This window comes from Triticum dicoccoides, chromosome 3B (genome assembly GCF_002162155.2).
Source record: "Triticum dicoccoides isolate Atlit2015 ecotype Zavitan chromosome 3B, WEW_v2.0, whole genome shotgun sequence".
NCBI classification, from domain to species: Eukaryota; Viridiplantae; Streptophyta; class Magnoliopsida; order Poales; family Poaceae; genus Triticum; species Triticum dicoccoides.
This window is the reverse complement of record NC_041385.1, coordinates 860,464,101-860,481,972: the sequence shown is the minus strand read 5'-3', so window position 1 is coordinate 860,481,972 and position 17,872 is coordinate 860,464,101. Positions and strand designations below refer to the sequence as shown.

General features: G+C 43.4%; 1 protein-coding gene and 2 long non-coding RNA genes across 3 annotated transcripts in view; all 3 read right to left on the bottom strand.

Annotated features, from left to right (window-relative positions):
* Positions 1 to 134, bottom strand: part of LOC119280352 (UTP--glucose-1-phosphate uridylyltransferase-like) — a 1,523-nt gene extending 1,389 nt beyond the window's left edge. The window contains exon 1 of the mRNA XM_037561230.1: positions 89 to 134. Within this exon, the coding sequence (XP_037417127.1) occupies positions 89 to 134 (46 nt within the window). The remainder of the gene's footprint in view (positions 1 to 88) is intronic.
* A 3,897-nt stretch (positions 135 to 4,031) lies between these two features.
* Positions 4,032 to 4,528, bottom strand: LOC119282748. Its single transcript, XR_005138852.1, has 2 exons — positions 4,423 to 4,528; positions 4,032 to 4,277 (listed from the first exon to the last, which is right to left on the bottom strand). It is a non-coding gene; the product is annotated as an uncharacterized LOC119282748 (long non-coding RNA).
* An 8,935-nt stretch (positions 4,529 to 13,463) lies between these two features.
* LOC119282747 lies at positions 13,464 to 14,102 on the bottom strand. The gene is made up of 2 exons (XR_005138851.1): positions 14,002 to 14,102; positions 13,464 to 13,855 (listed from the first exon to the last, which is right to left on the bottom strand). It is a non-coding gene; the product is annotated as an uncharacterized LOC119282747 (long non-coding RNA).
* Positions 14,103 to 17,872: the final 3,770 nt, after the last annotated feature.

The window sequence follows — 17,872 nt, the reverse complement described above, 5'->3', positions numbered from 1 at the left end:
AAGAGACAGTTGAGAGGAAGAAGAAGCGGCGCCAGAAGCAATTAAAGATGGATCTCACCGCATCTCCAAAAAGTCTTCCTGGGCTTACAGCCCGGCCAGGGGATGTGATTTTCAGCCAGTCTCCACAAGATCATTGGCGGTAGTCGATCTTGTCTTGAGGAGGCGCAGCAACAAGGCGACCAGTTGATGCTCCAGGCGGCCCAGTGAGCACGGAGCCGTCAGCACGCGGCGGCCTCGACCACAATGACGACGGCGGCAGCAGCACGCCTTCGGGCGGAGTGAGGCGGCGCGGCCAGTGTTACAACTGCGGTGTGCGCGGCCACTTCCGGAAGGACTGCCGGAAGCCGAAGAAGGCAGAGGAGGAGAAAGCGCTCCTCACTGACGTTGGGCCGGCCCTCCTCTAGGTCACGGCTTTAGGGGTGATTGTTGGAAAAAAAAAAACCATGACAAAGCACTGTGGTGACCGGCGTCAGTGCGCGAAGTCGGGTCCGTGGCGGTGCAGACCGGCGTGAGCGCGTCAGGTCGGGTCCGCGGGGCTGGGTCATGACCACGTGTGTGCGTGTGTGCGCATGTGTGTATGGCGTGGTGGTACAGCCGCTAACTAGCTAGGTGGATTAGCGGTTCCGTTGCGTTCCCATCAAGCACCTGAGTGTTGCATGCATGTAGTTAGCTAGTACTTCATTCGGTCCTTTTAAATTCGCATGTAAAATTTGTCTGAAGTCAAACCTCATAAACTTTGACCAAGTTTATAGGAAAAAATACCAACATTCAGAATGTGAAATCAACAACATTAAATGCGTCATCCTTTTAGTTTTCATATATTGTATAAATTTAGCACTTTCGATCTTAATACTTCCTTATATAAATATGGTCAAACATTACGAAGTTTGACTTCAGACAATTCTGATATGCAGAGTAAAAAGGACCGAAGGAAGTAGTTGGTTTGTGGGCTCGTTCGCTGAATGCCAGGTCGCGTGGCTCATGTTGTTAGTGGCCAGCATGGTGTTGCGGCTACGCATGCGTGCCTGAGGCTATTAGTCGCCAGAAAACTATCTTCTTCTACCCCTTTGTCTACCTCCAAGAGAGAGCAAGTTCAGTGGCAGGCGCAACAGTCGCCTCCGACAGCTATGTAGGGCTGGGCGGGGACTATGATTGGGAACACCATCACCACACTCTTCTCAATTGCTGGATTATTGAATTCATGCTCTAGCCAACTCATTCGAAGATTCGAATTGATGGAGCGAGATGAGCAATATATTTCAACAACCCCTCACGTCTAGGCTATTTTAGTCGTTAACCGTGGGATCGATGTAGGCCACATTATCATTTTATTTAATACCGCGTTCACAGGGTGTTTAACTCAAGATCTCTTGGCTCTGATACCATATATCGATTCATGCTCCAACCAACTCATCCAGAAGTACGAACAGATGAAGCAAGATGGGAAATATATTTCAACACAGGTGACTCAGTCACGATTGAGATGCCCGACCGTTCAGGTGTCCTAGCTGTAGCAGGATCAGAAGAGCCACCACGAGCGTCTGTCATGCACGCCAGTAGGTTCACAACCCGGCCGCATGCTTGGAGGCAAGCTCGCCTAGTGGCCAAGCTAGGGTCGACGGTAGCGCGGGGCGTCGGTAGGCTGCCGGCTACTTGGCGAAGCGTAGGGGCGAGCCACTGATACAGGCTATGAAGAGGCACAACTTCGGCAACACAAGGCAAGCGTGCTGCGCGAGACATGGGCGCAAGACATCGTAGGCTGCTGGCTATGGCATGGCGTAGCTGCAGCTATAGTCAGTGAAGAGACCCAGCGTGTAGTGTGAGGCATCGGCGAGAGCGCTTGGGCGCTATGGACGACGCAACATCGGGCCTATGCGGTTGCAGTGGCTACAGAAACTAAATAGGAGAATAGCTGCATGCGTATGACTATACGAGGGCGTCTGCAACACCATAATAAGCTGTGTAGATCTGCCTCTTTGTTTTTCAAATATCCAATTAATGTGAGAACTTCTAGCTTTCTAGAACAAGTGTGGTAGCTTCTTTAACTATGTTCTAATAGAACTGTATATGAATGTATATTTATCAACTTGGCTAATCTGGTTGCAGTCAGTGATGAAGATGACTCCGTGCGATCTTGCGGAGGCCCTCTATGTTAAGCTGCGTGAATGTCCCTCATCGGTTTGTGACGATTTTCGCTTGATTTATGTTAATTAACTGGACAACTCTCTTCTATTTAATTAATGAATAAGACAATTCATTTATGTAACTAGTGACACTTTTTTGCTCCACTGTATTTGTCAGCGACATTGGCAGTTCTCTGTAGAACTCTGTTTGTATTACTTTTACCTTTTTTTCCCTTCCATGATGAAGTAGTTGAATTGTTTTTTCTACAAAACTCCATTGCTCTACTGCAGATGACAGCATCTCAAAGTGGACTATTCTATCATTTGATAAACATTTGAAAATTCAAACCTGGCCATCAGTCAGCTGCTCATCTTAAAGTTAAGCTTTTTCACCTTGCAAGCAACTGCTACCATCATTATTGGTGTGTGCACCAATCAGTCGAGCTTGCGTCAATTCAGCGTCCACCAGTAGCACCGCCAAATCTGCCCCGTCCACCCTCCCCCTGCGGCATCTGCGACACCATAATAAGCTGTGTAGTTTTGCCTCTTTGTTTATCAAATATCCAATTAATGTGAGAACTTATAGCCTTCCAGAACAAGTGTGGTAGCTTCTTTAACTTTGTTCTAACAAATACTGTATACAGTCACTATAGGATGAAGTTCAAATTGGTTAATCTGGTTGCAGTCAGTGATGACGATGACGCCGTGCCATCTTGGCGAGGCCCTCTGTGTTAAGGTGTGTGGAGGGTATTGTGTGAATACCGCTCATCGGTTTGTGATGATTTTCGCTTGATTTTGTGTTAATTAACTAGACAACTCTCTTCTGCTTAATTAATGGATCGGACAATTCATTTGCATAACTAGGGACACTTCTTTTGCTTCACTTTATTTGCCAACGACATTGGCAGTTCTCTATAGAACTCTAGTTGTATCACTTTAACCTTTTTCCTCTTCCGTGGTTAAGTAGTTGCTTTGTTTTTGCTACAAAACTCCATTGCTCTACCGCAGATAACAGCGTCTCAAAGAGGACTTTTCAATCATTTGATAAACATTTGGGTATTCAAGCCTGGTCATCAGTCATCTGCTTGTCTCAAAGTTAAGCTTTCTCACCTTGCACGCAACTGCTTAGATGGGGCAGCTTAGTGTTACAGTCTCTGACTATAAGGCAGCTCAGTGATTTCCATTTTTATTTTGCTCAAATCAAAAGAAAATTGCTTTGCTTCTTTCAAAACTGTTTGAGTAATAAATTATTTTTTAGGTTGCTAATAAAAGAATTATTTATTTCTACCTGTTGCAACGCACAGGTCTTTTGCTAGTCTCTATTGAAGCGTAATAGTCCGGATACAAAGCATGATTGTACCAACGCGCCGTTTTGGAGGCAAAGCACAATACGTTGCATATCAGAGGTCTGTGTCACCCTACCAAGCCTTACAACAACGTGGACACGATTCATGACGTGTCTTTATGCTCCTAGCTGAGAAGTGATTTTCTTTCTCGAATATACACAAGCATGGTTGCATGTGTTCCGTGGTTCATTTATCCTGGTGGGTACTAAAACCAGTTGTTTGGGATAAAGAAAACAGATATAGAGAGAGGAGTGGGAATCAAATAAATAAGCAGGCCAACCCAGGATTTGGTTCTTTTGTCAATCAATGGAGACTAAGGAATAAGGAGGATGGTTGCACAAGCGATAATGACGAAAATTGGGTCTAGTTTTGTGCCAGGAATGGGCTATCCTTGGAGCTCCAGAGCTAGGAGTGCCGATATAGTAAGTTTTGTTCATTCGTGTTACGAACGGTTATTTCACAACTTACGAACACAAGTAATGCAAACACAAAATCATCAAACCTAAGATAACGCAACAAAATGAAATCAAATCACAAGTGCACCAAAAATGTATGCTCAATATAGATTCTCAGATGCATCTTGCACGAATATTTTATTACTGCATCACATCATTGTACATTGTTCAACATGATGGAATAGAAAAATTCTAGTCATTGCATACTAAGCAATGACAACTCCAAAGGGAAGCGTTGACAGGTACACAATAAGCTTTCTTGGTGTGATCTCCCCAGGAATCTCGGCAGGCATTCTGGCAACCTAATTCTATGCACATAATGCTGGAGTAAGGAACGTGCACTTCACACATTTCTGTAGACACGAATATACATCATTAAAACAAGTCCAAATTGAGAAAGTTATAAGGAAATCCATGCAGGTCAGCTGACAGTACTAATTTACTCGGGGTGGCATTGGAAAGGAATCATACATAGGAAAAGGGAGAACAATTTCGTACCAGCATGAGTAGAATTTCCTAGCAGCAAAAGCACAAAAAGGGAAAGAAGAATAGTTTTCCGCTCCATAAGATCAATGCAAGCTTCTTTTTCTTGTTTATGTTTTGGCGTCCAGAAGAATACATGATGTTATCTTTATATATAGATTTGTAGCTAGAGAAGATTTACTCCCAATTCACACATATAAGATCAAAAAGATGTGACCGTATCACTGTCTTTACTCACGGTCATTCAAATAGCATCAAAAAGATGTGATCGATCACCGCCTTTACTATGGGTTATCTCAAATAAGATCGGGAGCAATTAATTATGGGATTAATTAAGAGAATCAGACGTATCCAACCTGATAGGAGAGAAAACTGGTGGAGGGAGGAAAGATAATCGGTGGAGGTGTGGGGGGTCGTAGGAGGAGGTTTGACGGAGGGTGGGGCAGTGCGGGACGAAAGACGGGAGATGGAAAATGAGCTTTGCTACACCTACGCAGACTTCTCACGTAATTTTACGTGTGGGATGGCTTGGCAAAATTTAATTGGAAGAAAAAACACGCCTGGTCCATCCCATTAAAATCAGGGGGAGGCTGATTGGTTGAGTGAGGAAAGAACGCAAGTTTACGTTAATAACTTACATAGATGTAGCCTTATTGGAGGGGAAATTACGTTTTTTTGTAGTAGAGATAAGTCAGGGACCCGTAATGAACAGTTGGTTAATTTGGCCACAGGACTTGTTTAGGGGAGGGTGTCTAACTAGCTCAAAAATATGGTAGCTGATAGATTCTCTTAAGCAAATGTACATGAAGCTGTAGAACTTCTGAAAAACATACAACAAACAAGTTTAGTAGCCCACTACATTGACAATTTTGAGCAACCTCTAGCTTTTTGGTAAAAAGCAATCATCATTCCTTACAAGAAAACTTTTTGCTCAGTTGTTTTATTGGGAAATTAAGGGTAGAAATCCACACGTATAATGGAGGCATATTTGTATGCCAAAGTGCATGAAAAAGCTACAGCAGCTTGGAACATGCAGACACGGCCAGTACAAAGGTCCTACTCCCCAGCTGCAAGTACAAGTTCCAGCTTAAGAGAAGTACACTCTTCCATTTTCTAAAGATGCTAGAGCTTGCTGCTACTGCAGAGAGCCATGGACAAGACATCATAAATGCAAAATTGTTAAGACTTCCATATATTGCAAAAATGGATGATGAGGAGGACCATAATGTGCCTGAGCAAGTGTACCACACAGCCCCAAACACAACTGATAAATACAAAGCCCCTGAAAATACTGTAGAGAAACATGCACAAACAATGCACATTTCTATTCATGCCATGGAAGGAACAACAGGCCCAAATACTTTCTCTCTGATACTGAAATATTTCTGGCATGAAAGCCACAACCTTGTTTGACAGTGAATCTTCAGACACTTTTATAAGCAAAACTTTTGCAGTCTAAAGCAATTGTTATCACCAACCAATGCAGCCCGGAAAAGTAACTGCTGGAGCAGGCAAGTTAATTTGCATTGCAAGTGTAACAAAACTAGATTTCAAGGTGCAAGGGAATACTTTTTGTAGCAATTTCAAGATCCTAGACCTCACCATATACGACATCATTTTGGGAGCTGATTGGATTTATAGAAATAGCCCTATTTGCTAGGATTTAGTGGAAAGATTATTGATAGTGACAAAACAGGGAAAATCCATTACTAAACATGATCACACAATACCAAAGAAAAATTGAACCATCTCAGCCGCAAAAATGGAGAAACTAGTGCAAAAAGGAGTGATGGGATAAATTGTACAAATCCAAGAAATAGAAATTGAAAATAACAAGGGTCATGGCCCTCCACCTGTTGCTTTACAACCCGTTACAGAAGTTTACTGATGTGTTTGAGGAGTCTCAGTAACTTCCTCACACAGAGCTTGTGATCACAAAATCATATTGCGGGAAGGAGCTAAACCACCAAATTTGACACCATCTAGAGTCGCACATAGGGTCATCTACATTTTCAAAAGAGAAATTATAAGTATGAGAGCAAGAAGTAAAAGTAGACAAAAAGTTGTAAAGTAAGTTTTTCACTTCTCTCGCTTTTCTAATCCGTTTGCTAGGGTCACGACTCAGGACCTACAGTCAACATCAGCTCTGATAGAGGGTCAAATGAACAAGGAAGTTGTATAGTAATTTTCTTGTGTCATTTTCTACTTAACAGGGAAGAAGTCGTGTTTTCTGCTCTCAATTTTTTTCCTTTAGTTGAGAATGATTTGAATATTTATAAAAACAAAATAAGAGTCAAATAAACATTCAGGAAAGTCCTTCTATTCTTTCTCAAAGTATAAATTGATAATATTAAAAATATGCATACAAATCATGATGCAAAAAGAATGATTCTATTAAGATTACAAACCTGAAAAATTGGGATGTTACAGTTGGGCCATGTGTACATAGAATGCATGCGCAGTTAGAGATATCATACATTCAAAAGAGTGCGGGGTTTAGGAATGCACATGAAGTATAATGAAGAAGCAAGCATTGAAATTGTTCCGAGGAACACGATGCTATGAAAAGGGCCAGAGTCAGCTCGAACCATTGAACCTACATGGTCCCGTGGAAGCTCTTAGGCTACCGTTGGAGGTGGAGTGGGCATTGTCGATTTTGACAGAGCGACGGAAGGGACCGGTGTAACCGTCAAAGCTTATGTCGCAGACGCACCAGGTGAACCGGTGGTCGATGCTACATATGCTGACCAAGGCAGGTAGTAAATTGGATTTGGACCTCTATGGACAAACTAGTTTTAACGCTTACTGCTGTGGAAACATAGAGCGCCACGGGCCACAAAGAAACTTGAACCCCAAACAAATTGTCTCCAGTTTTTCACATCTGTGAAGTGGTCGTGAGGTTTGATATTCTTACAATGTCCCCAACACGTTCGGGTGCTGTTTCCGTATGTGGAACGATTGCTGTTGTAACTAAGAGAAGTGTTGCCGAAGTAGATGTGACGGCTAACACATCCATCAGAAATTCAGAATCTACTGGCGCCTAAGATGTACTGGCGAGCAGAACCAGCGGGTTTCTACCGGCTGGACGGACAAGATTATCCCTGGCGAATGAGATCTTGATACACGGAGACCTCCAAGGCATATGCAGACCGGGGAAAGGGCTCTCAGTATTCTATGCAACTACGCATGGTTGTTGTCCCATGTTATTATTTCTAATTTCTATGATCCGACGGTTTTGAGAAGTGTCACCGCGATGGCATGGAGTTGGCCTGTACACCGGAGGATCGATGGCCATCAGCACCAGCGAATGGGTCATGAGACGCGCGCGGGAGCTTAGAAGGTCAGTGGAGTGGAGTAGGGATTTAAGAACGATATGCCCGAAGCCTTATGTTTGAGTGTACTGGCTTGCCTCCTCAGATCCGGTTAGAGCAACACGTACGATAGGCCCATGTGTGCTTTGTCCGCTCCCCACCCATGTTAACGCTGTGTTGCAATTCGATCGATTTAATTATCCAAATATTAGTCCACAACACATGCTGACACGTGGGGCCAGAACGGTGGTCCTGCCAGCCCATGGAGTAGGCCGGAGGATCCAAGTTTGAACATCGCGAGGCAATGGTGTCGGAATGTTGGAAAGGAAGCAATAGGGGAAATCAAGGGCGGATTGTTTGTTTGCGTCCAGCGTTGTATCTTCTCTGTCTAGATTCCTGCTAATTGTTTGTTTGCTCCGGATCACCACCATCCTTGCAATTTAACCAGAGTCAGTTCGCCTTGGGCAGTGAGTGGCCAAGAAAGGCCAGACATCCATGCTTGTTCTATTCGGAGCGACAGTAGTGCGTAACGAGCAGCCTTGTAGACCAGCGGCGGTGAGTAATCAAGTAGCCGGGTGTTTCCAGCAACGGACCCTCATGCACACAACCACACGAGATCGATGTTTATGTAATGAAGCGTGACGACATGTCCGTAACAATCAAGCCCCACACAACACCACATGTCATCAAAGCGAGGCAAAGAACATGGGTCCGGATCCATACCTGGGAATAGTTTGAAATCCAAACTAAATCCAACCCAAACTATATGACTGCATGTCCATCACCCAAACCAAATCAAACCAAACTTTGTTGGCTAGAGTCCAGACCAAACCAAACTCTATGAGTTTTTCACTCAAACCAATCCAAACCGTTTCTATTTTTGTATTGAATCCACATATTCAAACCATAGACTAATCCATATGCACATGCGTGTCTAACTGACTGGTAATCTAGTGAGAATCCTGTACCGGAGTAAGCGAGCCCAGCACCGGGGAGGTAGAAGTAGAACCAGCCGATTTCACGCGCCATCACGCCGCTAGTGACGTCGAGCGTCGCTTAGCCGACCTCGCGCAGTTCCTTGTCTCGCTGCAGTTGCGCGTCTGCGCCGTCGACGTCCATCATTCCAATGCATGTTGGGTCATTCAGTGCCGTCAGGAACTCATCTCGTAGAGCTCCTGGATGGACGCCGCTGTCGTCGCACTCCGCGCTGCGCCCAGACACCAAGGGCTTCAACTGCCGGGGACGCGTTGGCGGCAACCTCTGCCTCTGCCCAGTGTGAACACCAGGACAAAAGTGAAACTCACAGCATCCATGCGCTACGCCTGGCACCTCCTCGCCTTGTGCCTAGTGTTGTGCCTCCGCGCGACTGGGTGACCGTGCTGCCGGCTGCCGTCACCCCACCTTCTGGTGTTGGCTAATGGTCGCGCGTGTAGGGTCGTGACGGAGGACTGTTCCTGTCGCTCCCGGAGCACCTGCTCCCCGACTGTGATTTCTTATCCTCCTCTTTTTCTCCGTGGTCGAGCACAACCATAGCACGCCATTGCCACGTGTATGGAGTGACGGCTCTGTTTTTCTTCCCCTAATTGATTACATGTACGCATTATTGGCTTCTTGCCGTGGATGGGGTTGTGGCTGATCGGCTGCCATCATTTTGTCACGTTATTCAGTGTGTAGAGCACCATGGAGAACTCTCTGTCTGCCTGTGTAGCCTTCTTCTCAACGGAGAGCTTGTGACGATGCGCCATCGAGGACTGTGGTCGTGTGGATGTCCTCCGTGTGTGGAAGAGCTGGTCTCGTACAGTTTGGCCGCTGGATTTGGTTTTTGACCATGGGTTGAGACAGTCTGAAACCAATTTGCTTGTGTCCAAACCGAACCAAACTAATCCAGTAATACGCAAAACCCAGACCACACCTGATTACGTTAGGGGCTCAGCCCATTCAATCCAATCCAAAGGCAGTTTTGTAGGAAAACCGAACTGAAACTAAGGTTTCAATCCAAACCATTCCCAGGTTTAAGATACAAGCCCACACCTCAGACGGCGCACCTAACCAATTTCTCAGTTGAATCGGACTTATTCTGTGCTTATCGCCGTTCTTATTCTGTGCTACTCTTCCCTTACCACCGAAACCTACCTTCACACCTGACCTCTCTGGCACCGACGTTGTGTCTAAGTGAGGACACTATGAACCAACACTTGCCATGATCCAGGGATAATTACCCCTTTTTTAGCATGTCCATTGATTCTTCATGTTCCTTCCCTTAGGTGCTTTTTTCGACAAACGCTGGATTTTATTCACTCAAAATTAAGCATCAAGTTGATACAGACATAATGAGCACATACCCGGTCTCTGCAAAACAAGGACGCACACAGCCAACACCCACACACACACGAAAACCCGCCGCCAAATAGCAAAGTCATATACGACCAAAACTATGCATAAGCAAGGAAAGAACATGAAGCGAAGAAATCGGCACTCGACAAACTATGACAATGGCCATATCCGCACCAACCAAGTCATGACAACATAAGGACAACGGGGTTCTTCAACAACAACACCTTCATGAAGGGAGCGATACTCGAGCACTGCCGTCACCGAATCTAGCCACCAAAAGTCAGACTCTAGGTTTTCACTCTGAAGAACCAGTCTAAGCACATTCGAGCAATGCATTCAACGAGAGAATGATGCAAAAAACATCACCATTTTCATGTATGATCACTCGTGTCATACATAGGTTTTCACCTGGGAGCTCGAGACCGGGTACTGGACAAGCACCACCATCAGAGTTAATCATATGTTGTAGCCACCGCTTTACCACGAAAATAGCAGGTGGATGAGATGGACTAAAAAACTGACCGCCACCGATGTACAACCATATCATCTACGTCAAGCCAATCTCCATAGATTGCATCTCATAGCCGAAGGAAACCAGCGGATCTAAAGAGAGTAATCTCCGCAAAGATCTTTCGCTGGCCATCGCAACCCATAGCGAGGCCACCACTAGCCGGAGTGGTCACCACACAGACTAACACCATCAGCCGATCACACCACCATCGACTACCAGCTAGCCAAAGATAGCCCTGTCTATGCCTATCGACCCAGGGGCGGACATGTCCGGATCCAGAGCATGAATGACACATCTGTCCGGTCTTAATTGAGTGCGATAGGGGTAGTAAATATTCTCTAGCTACAAATCTATATATAAAGATATAATCAGGTAAGCTTCTGTATAACCAAACAGAGAGGAGAAGAAGAATTTTGTCTCTAGTCAGATGGAAGGGAAGGCGATTCTTCTTTGCCTGATGGTGATCGTGCAGCTCGGAAACTCCATTCATGTTGGTAGGAAATCGATCTCCCTTTCCCTACATACTCCTGAACCATGAGCTGCACAATTACCATGAGGCAAAGAAGAATCACCTTCCGTTCCATCTGACTAGACAAAAAGTTCTTCTCCTCTCTGTTTGGGTGTACAGAAGCTTATCTGATTATACATTTATATACAGAATTTTAGCTAGAGAACATTTACTCCCTATCTAACTCAATTAAGACTAGACAAACTAAGCATATCAATGCCATAATTTTCTTTAATGGTTCTATCTTTAAGATGATATCCATTTAACATCCTTTTTAAAAATGATTCTATCTTTAGGGTGGCATCCATTTAACATCCTTTCTTAAAGAAATCTTGTGAAATCTTTATTTTCTAGGTATTTTTTCATGAATTTGGTAATCGTTAATATGGATCAACTATTGATATTTTGTTCTTCATGAATTACATGTAGTTTGGGCCAAGTCGTGTTTTTTTCTTGCAGAAATAATGTAACATGATAAATTCTAAGGTTTTAGGTTAATCTACACCATAATAACCCAGTCCCACCAGATGAACCGCTCTAACTTTAAAATAATAGTTGGAACTTCTAGGGAGTCTCTAATAGTATAGGTAGGTTTAGATTTGGTTCTAAAACTACCTTGAACCCATCTCTAAATAGAAGGGAGCCACTAACTAGATTTGTGTCCATAGCAGGGAGATATTTCACATTCTTTGGCTGCATGATCTTCACCAAAGTGAACTTTAGATCCACCGTGCCAATGTGACGAACATAAGCATCTATCAATTACCCATTGGGACAAAAAAAACCTTGCAACCTGATAAGAACTTAACAAAGAGACATCGACGAATGCTAGCACGTGAATCAGTCCACCAAGATGATTATTGAAATGCTGAAAAAGCAATAGGTAAATTATCATACCCATTAGTATTTCTATCAGTCGCCATGTTGACGTGCTATGAGCCCATTTTCTCTCTGCTGTCTACACATTTTAGGCCTTCCTTGGGAAAGTGTCCAAGCAGTTTACAGACATAGAACTCTAGCTCAACCTTGTTCATCTTCTTCTTCTTGAAGGTAGTAGTCTTGACAGGCTTATTGAGAATAGGCATGTTCTTCTCTGTGTTCCTATTTTGTGGGTATCTCTGCACCATATTGTCGCTAGGTTGAACCTCGTCTCCTTTCTCAGTACTGTTTTTAGCCCGATCTTTCTCCTCGACATCAATAGAAGCTATCAGATTTCAACTGGATTATCATGTCTCCTATGGTATAGAGTGGCAACACTCCCCCATGAAGGAGGGAGCTTTGTAGCATGCACCAAGCCACGGATTTGTCATGTAAATCAGAGTTCGAGTTCCTTTAGAATGTATTGTATGTCATGAGCTTTTTCAACTACAGAATGATTTTTGTCTAATCTTCATCAGAGATTCACTATGGCATGCTAGTGCTACGTGGTAACTTTCAGAGCAATAATCCAGAGTGGGGAAATCACTTGGCACCTCTTAAGTGCACACCTATTAACTTATCCGACCTTGATGTATCAAAAAATCGAGCAATAGATATCTTAGGAAATTTCCTACAATTTGGTTTTTGGATTGTTCTCTAACTAGAAAATTTTATTATTAATTCCAGGAAATAATTCACGGATAGTATAGTAATTAACATGAATAGCTCTAGCATACTAGATGAAGAGAAAACAACAGTATCACACAGGCGACAACAAACATAGTTACAGAGATGATCAAATCATGATGCATGTATTGTTCATTTGTAGCCATGGTTGCTGCAGAAGCTATGTTGATGATGATGGCGTTGGTGACTGGTCAAAGTAGACTGTGTTGCAAATGTCTGTACGCAACGGCATCCAACTTGAATGGAAGATGACCCGTGCTGACGAACTTAAGCAGTCGCACGTAGCAGTTGCGAAAAGGCTAATTCATCCTCCCCAGTGCAGGATTAGCAGGACGGGAGTTTCTGGAGACACGCTCTCCCGCTCGCCGGTACATGTCAGCATTCGAGATGGGGTATACTATGCAAGTTACTACATGAGGTAAAATCCTAGCTTGTTTCGGTGTGTCTTTGCTTGTGGCCGGTAAGTTGTATATATGGGTGGAGCAACGCGGTATAGTGTGGTAATAATAACCCCAAAAGGAAGTTGACCTCCTGCAAGGCCATGGACTGAGTTTCGGCGAAGCATTCATGTGCATGTCGGACGCCGGCGCCATACTGACGAGGCAAGAACACACATGTGGTGCTCTCTCTCTCTCTCTCTCTCTCTCTCTCTCTCTCTCTCTCTCTCTCTCTCTCTCTCTCTCTCTCCTCATTACCAATGATCTTTGTGCTCTTCCACTTCCGTGGTCAGAAAAAAGATTGCACCTCCACTAGTCATTTATACATGGGACTTTGAGATATACTTCAGGAATTTCAGAAAATGTATGTGGGCCAAGCCCATTATTTCTAACACTTGGTTCATTCATGTTACATATGGTTATGTCTAGACTTACGAAAGAGAGCCATACAGACGCACAATCACTAAACCTGAGATTACATATGACAAAATCAAATCAAATCACAGGTACACTCAAAATTGGTGCTCAATAGACATTCTCACAGGCACATAATTGTCCATTGTTTGACATGATGGACTAGCTCAACTCCACTTACATACGTTGCAACTACAGTTCCATGTGGCAACATTAACAGACACACAATAAGCTTGCTTGGTGTGATCTCCCCAGGAACTTTGGCATGCATATTGGCAAGTCAATGCGATGCATGCAGGGCCTGTAAAAGCAACGTGCAGTTCACACTCTGCAGAAAAGAATGCACATTGTTAAAAGAAGTACAAATTGAGAAGGATCTAAAGGAATCCATGCAATTCGGCTGACAATTATTACTCTACTCTAGTTGTCATGTGAAAGGAGACATATATAAGGTCAGGGAGAATGATTTTGTACCCGCATGAGATGAATTTCCTAGCAGCAAAAGCACCATAAAGCAAAGAAGAATATTTTTGCCCTCCATCAGAGGCAAACTTCTCGTTTCTGTTTGGGCGTCCAGAAGAATACAGGTTGTTTTCTCTATATATAGACTTGTATCTTAGAGAGGATTTACTCCTAGGTCACTCCTTTTCCTCCCGATTCACTCAAATAAAATCGAAAATAACACTGCTTTTATTCCCTGTTCACTCAAATTAGATTGAGAAGATCTGACCTTATCACTGCCCTTAATTTGTACAGATTGGTTCTATCCCTTTATTATTATTATTATTATTATTATTATTATTATTATTATTATTATTATTATTATTATTATTATTATTATTACATACTATATATGTCCATATCTATGCTGATATAAATTTGGGAGATACTCTAGATTGTGCCCCATTGAATGTGATCCGATCAAATTAAACCTAAAATTAGGGGCGGCACTAGGGGTACTCTTGGGTCTTCATGTGAATACCCATGATTTTTACAAAACAGTGTTGATTTTGTCAAAGAGTGACATTTTTTGAAAAATAGCAATGATTTTGATAAAATGAATACACATGAATACCCGGTTGCAAATTCCTGGAGCCGCCACTGCCTAAGATTCTAGCTGGGCGCGCCCCACCAAGTACTCACCTGCAGACAACTTTAGTGTGACGGTGTACTTTAACCCCAAGACCCAAGTACCCCTTCATTTTTATTTAGTCCGCGTATTAGCTTTGGTCAAAGTCAAATTTTGCAAATATTGACAAAATTTATAAACAAAAATATTAACATATATAATAATGAATGAATACCATTAGATTCATCGCTAAATGTACTTTCACATCATATAGATTTGTTATGGTAAATGTTTATATTGTGAAATATAAACTTAGTCAAAATTTATGAAGTTTGACTTTAGTCAAATCTAATATGTAGTGTAAAAAAACTGAGGGAGTAAGAAGTAACGGAGGGATGGACAGTAAATTTCGGTACCGAGTTGCTTAGTTTGTGGTGGTACCATGCGGCGCCATGGAGGCTTCGGTGTGGATTCTGTCCCTCTCACCTCCTTCATGAACGCAGGTGACAGCCCCTGCTCCTCTGCTTTGTTGTGACAAACCCAGTCCGGCAACGAAAGCTGAGTAGCCTCCGGCGACATGAACAGTACCGGATGAACCTCTCTCTCTCACGCACACTCAGACATACAGAGGTGGAAGAACAAGAGGAGCATACATGACGAAAGAAGAAGAACAGCGCCACGCCGCCGAACGGCGGTGTTTTTCTCCTCGAGCGCAAACTCTTACCACACCACGTACAAGGACGGGCCTTTTATGCTGAGGTGCACTCACAAACGATCTAGTTGCCACACTGGCTACTGATCACGCACCGATGACCCCATCCCTCCTAGAATCTCTCTGGACCTGCACTACCGGTTAACAACTCATTCCTGCATGCATATCTTCTTAAGTACTAGCTACATGCATCCAAGAGCATCATTGTGCTCAATGGCCATTGACTGGAGCTAGTCCCATGTGGTGACAGGGAACGCGAGCACAAACACTTCCACCACCATGATACAAACGCATGCACACAAACGCACGCGAACGCATGCTGGTCATCACACCGAAGCGTGGTTTACTCCTAATATGCTTTGGGCGACGACGACACATGCGTGCCATGTTCCTTCCTGAAGGCTCCGGCCGGGAAATGCTCATGGAAATGCAGCAAGGCACCATGGTCTGTGGAGCGAGTTATCTTGCCTAGAAAGCTCACTCGTTATTCCATGCAGAGCACGGGGTAGAAGCCAGCGAATTAAAGACGAAGCACAAGGGCGAGGTGCAGGGAAGCACGATTCAGCGGACCCGGGTGGACATTATGATCGTACGGCGACCCTCGTAGCTCGACGCATCAGCAACACGCCAGCTGGACCCAAAAAGTTAGATGCTGGAGCATGTTATTTAAGGAACATGGTTCCTTTTCAATTTGCTGTTGAGCCAAATGTAATTGGGACGAATCTGAATGTCTCCCTGCTGTTATTTGTTATTTCTGCTATCTTTTGACTATATCCCTGGTTTTTCCTGAGTCCTGTACTGTAGCTACAATTCCGATAAGCTCTGACATATCAATGGATTGGTGTGAGGGTGTAGTAGTTGGATTTGTAACATATATAGTTACTAGTAGAACGCCCGTGCATTGCCACTGGCTTTTATTTTATTTTATTTTTGATTACACCTATGAATACAATGCATATCAAATTTCACAAGTATAGAGTTTTTCTTATTGCACATATAATGTATACCATATTTTGTATGTAAGAAATAATGGCCTGCAACAATCGGAAAATAATTGAAATCTACTTCACCTGCAATGTGACCTCTTTTTCTAGGGAATGCAATGTGCTAACAAATTTATAGGCATCGATACATTATTGATCAAAATAATGTGACTCGCTTTTCCCGCTCGAACAATATGTGACTCGCTTTTCCCGCTGAAGAGACTTCGACTCTCTGTCGACTTATATCGTAGCCCTAGAATGAGCACCGAGTGAACTCTTCCATCGGAACTGAGCTCCATATTCAACATGATTCCATGGTAGATGATTATAGTCCACCCCTGTTCAAGCTCTCATGTGTACACCATCATGAATCAATCATTTGTTTTCGGAAGGATATCTGACTGGGGGATGCGCATTTAGCATTACAATATTAGACTATGTATGATATTGAGCAGTGTAAGGATGCTTGTGTGTAAAATTTTGGGGATGGCTCCCTTAAACATCCAGTTCACGAGGGATCTTATTGGGGATAAATGGTCCGCTTGGCTGCATTTGGTACATAGGTTGATGGAGGTACCACTTAACTAATGAGCTAGGAAACTTCCATTGGAGTTTGGTATCTTTTGGAGGTCGAGCAGGAACATGGTTTAATTAATAGTGGCAAATTTTTTGTTCAAAGCATATATCGAAGACAAAAGTACCACTGAAGATTAAAATATTCTCATAGTCTGTGCATAGGGTGTTTCTCTTTCTCAGGAGAATCTCGCAAAGTGCAAGCAGCAACGGAGTAAACAACGTTACTCTGTTCTCTTGAACTCAATACTCTAGATGCAGGCGGGAGACAGTCGATGTGTGGAGTAATATTAGTAGATGCAGAATCGTTTCATTCTATTTGTCACGGACGTGATGCCTATATTCATGATCATTGCCTTAGATATCATCATAACTATGCGCTTTTCTATCAATTGCTCAACAGTAATTTGTTCACACACCGAATGTTTTTTTTCATAGAGAAGCTTGTAGTGAACCCTATGGCCCCGTGTTTGTTATAATCATTTATTTTCGGATATATAAAATCAAATATCAAAAAAATACCTTGCTGCAATTTATTTACTTTTATATTATTTTATATTTTAGTTAGCAATTATATCTATCCCTATCATATCTCACTCTTGCAAGTGACCGTGAAGGGATTGACAACCCCTTTATCGTGTTGGGTGCTGCTACTTCTTGAGTTTGTGTTGGTTTTTCCCTTGAAGAGGAAATGATGATACGGCAAAGTAGAGATAAGTATTTCCCTCAGTTAAGAACCAAGGTATCAATCCAGTAGGAGGAACACGCAAGTCCCCAATATATGCACCTGCACAAACAAACAAACACTTGGGTGTTGTGGGTCCTGGTTGTCAGAATATGTTCCGTCGTATTTTTATTCTTTACTAGCAAATCGACAGTCTCGACACGCACCCGTGCGCTTTCTCCCGTCTCCCGCACATGCTCCTCTTTCAGTCTTTCTGCTTCCGACCCCTCCTCTCTCTCCCCCGAAATCGCAGCCCCGCCGCTATTGGTCCCTGAACGGCATCA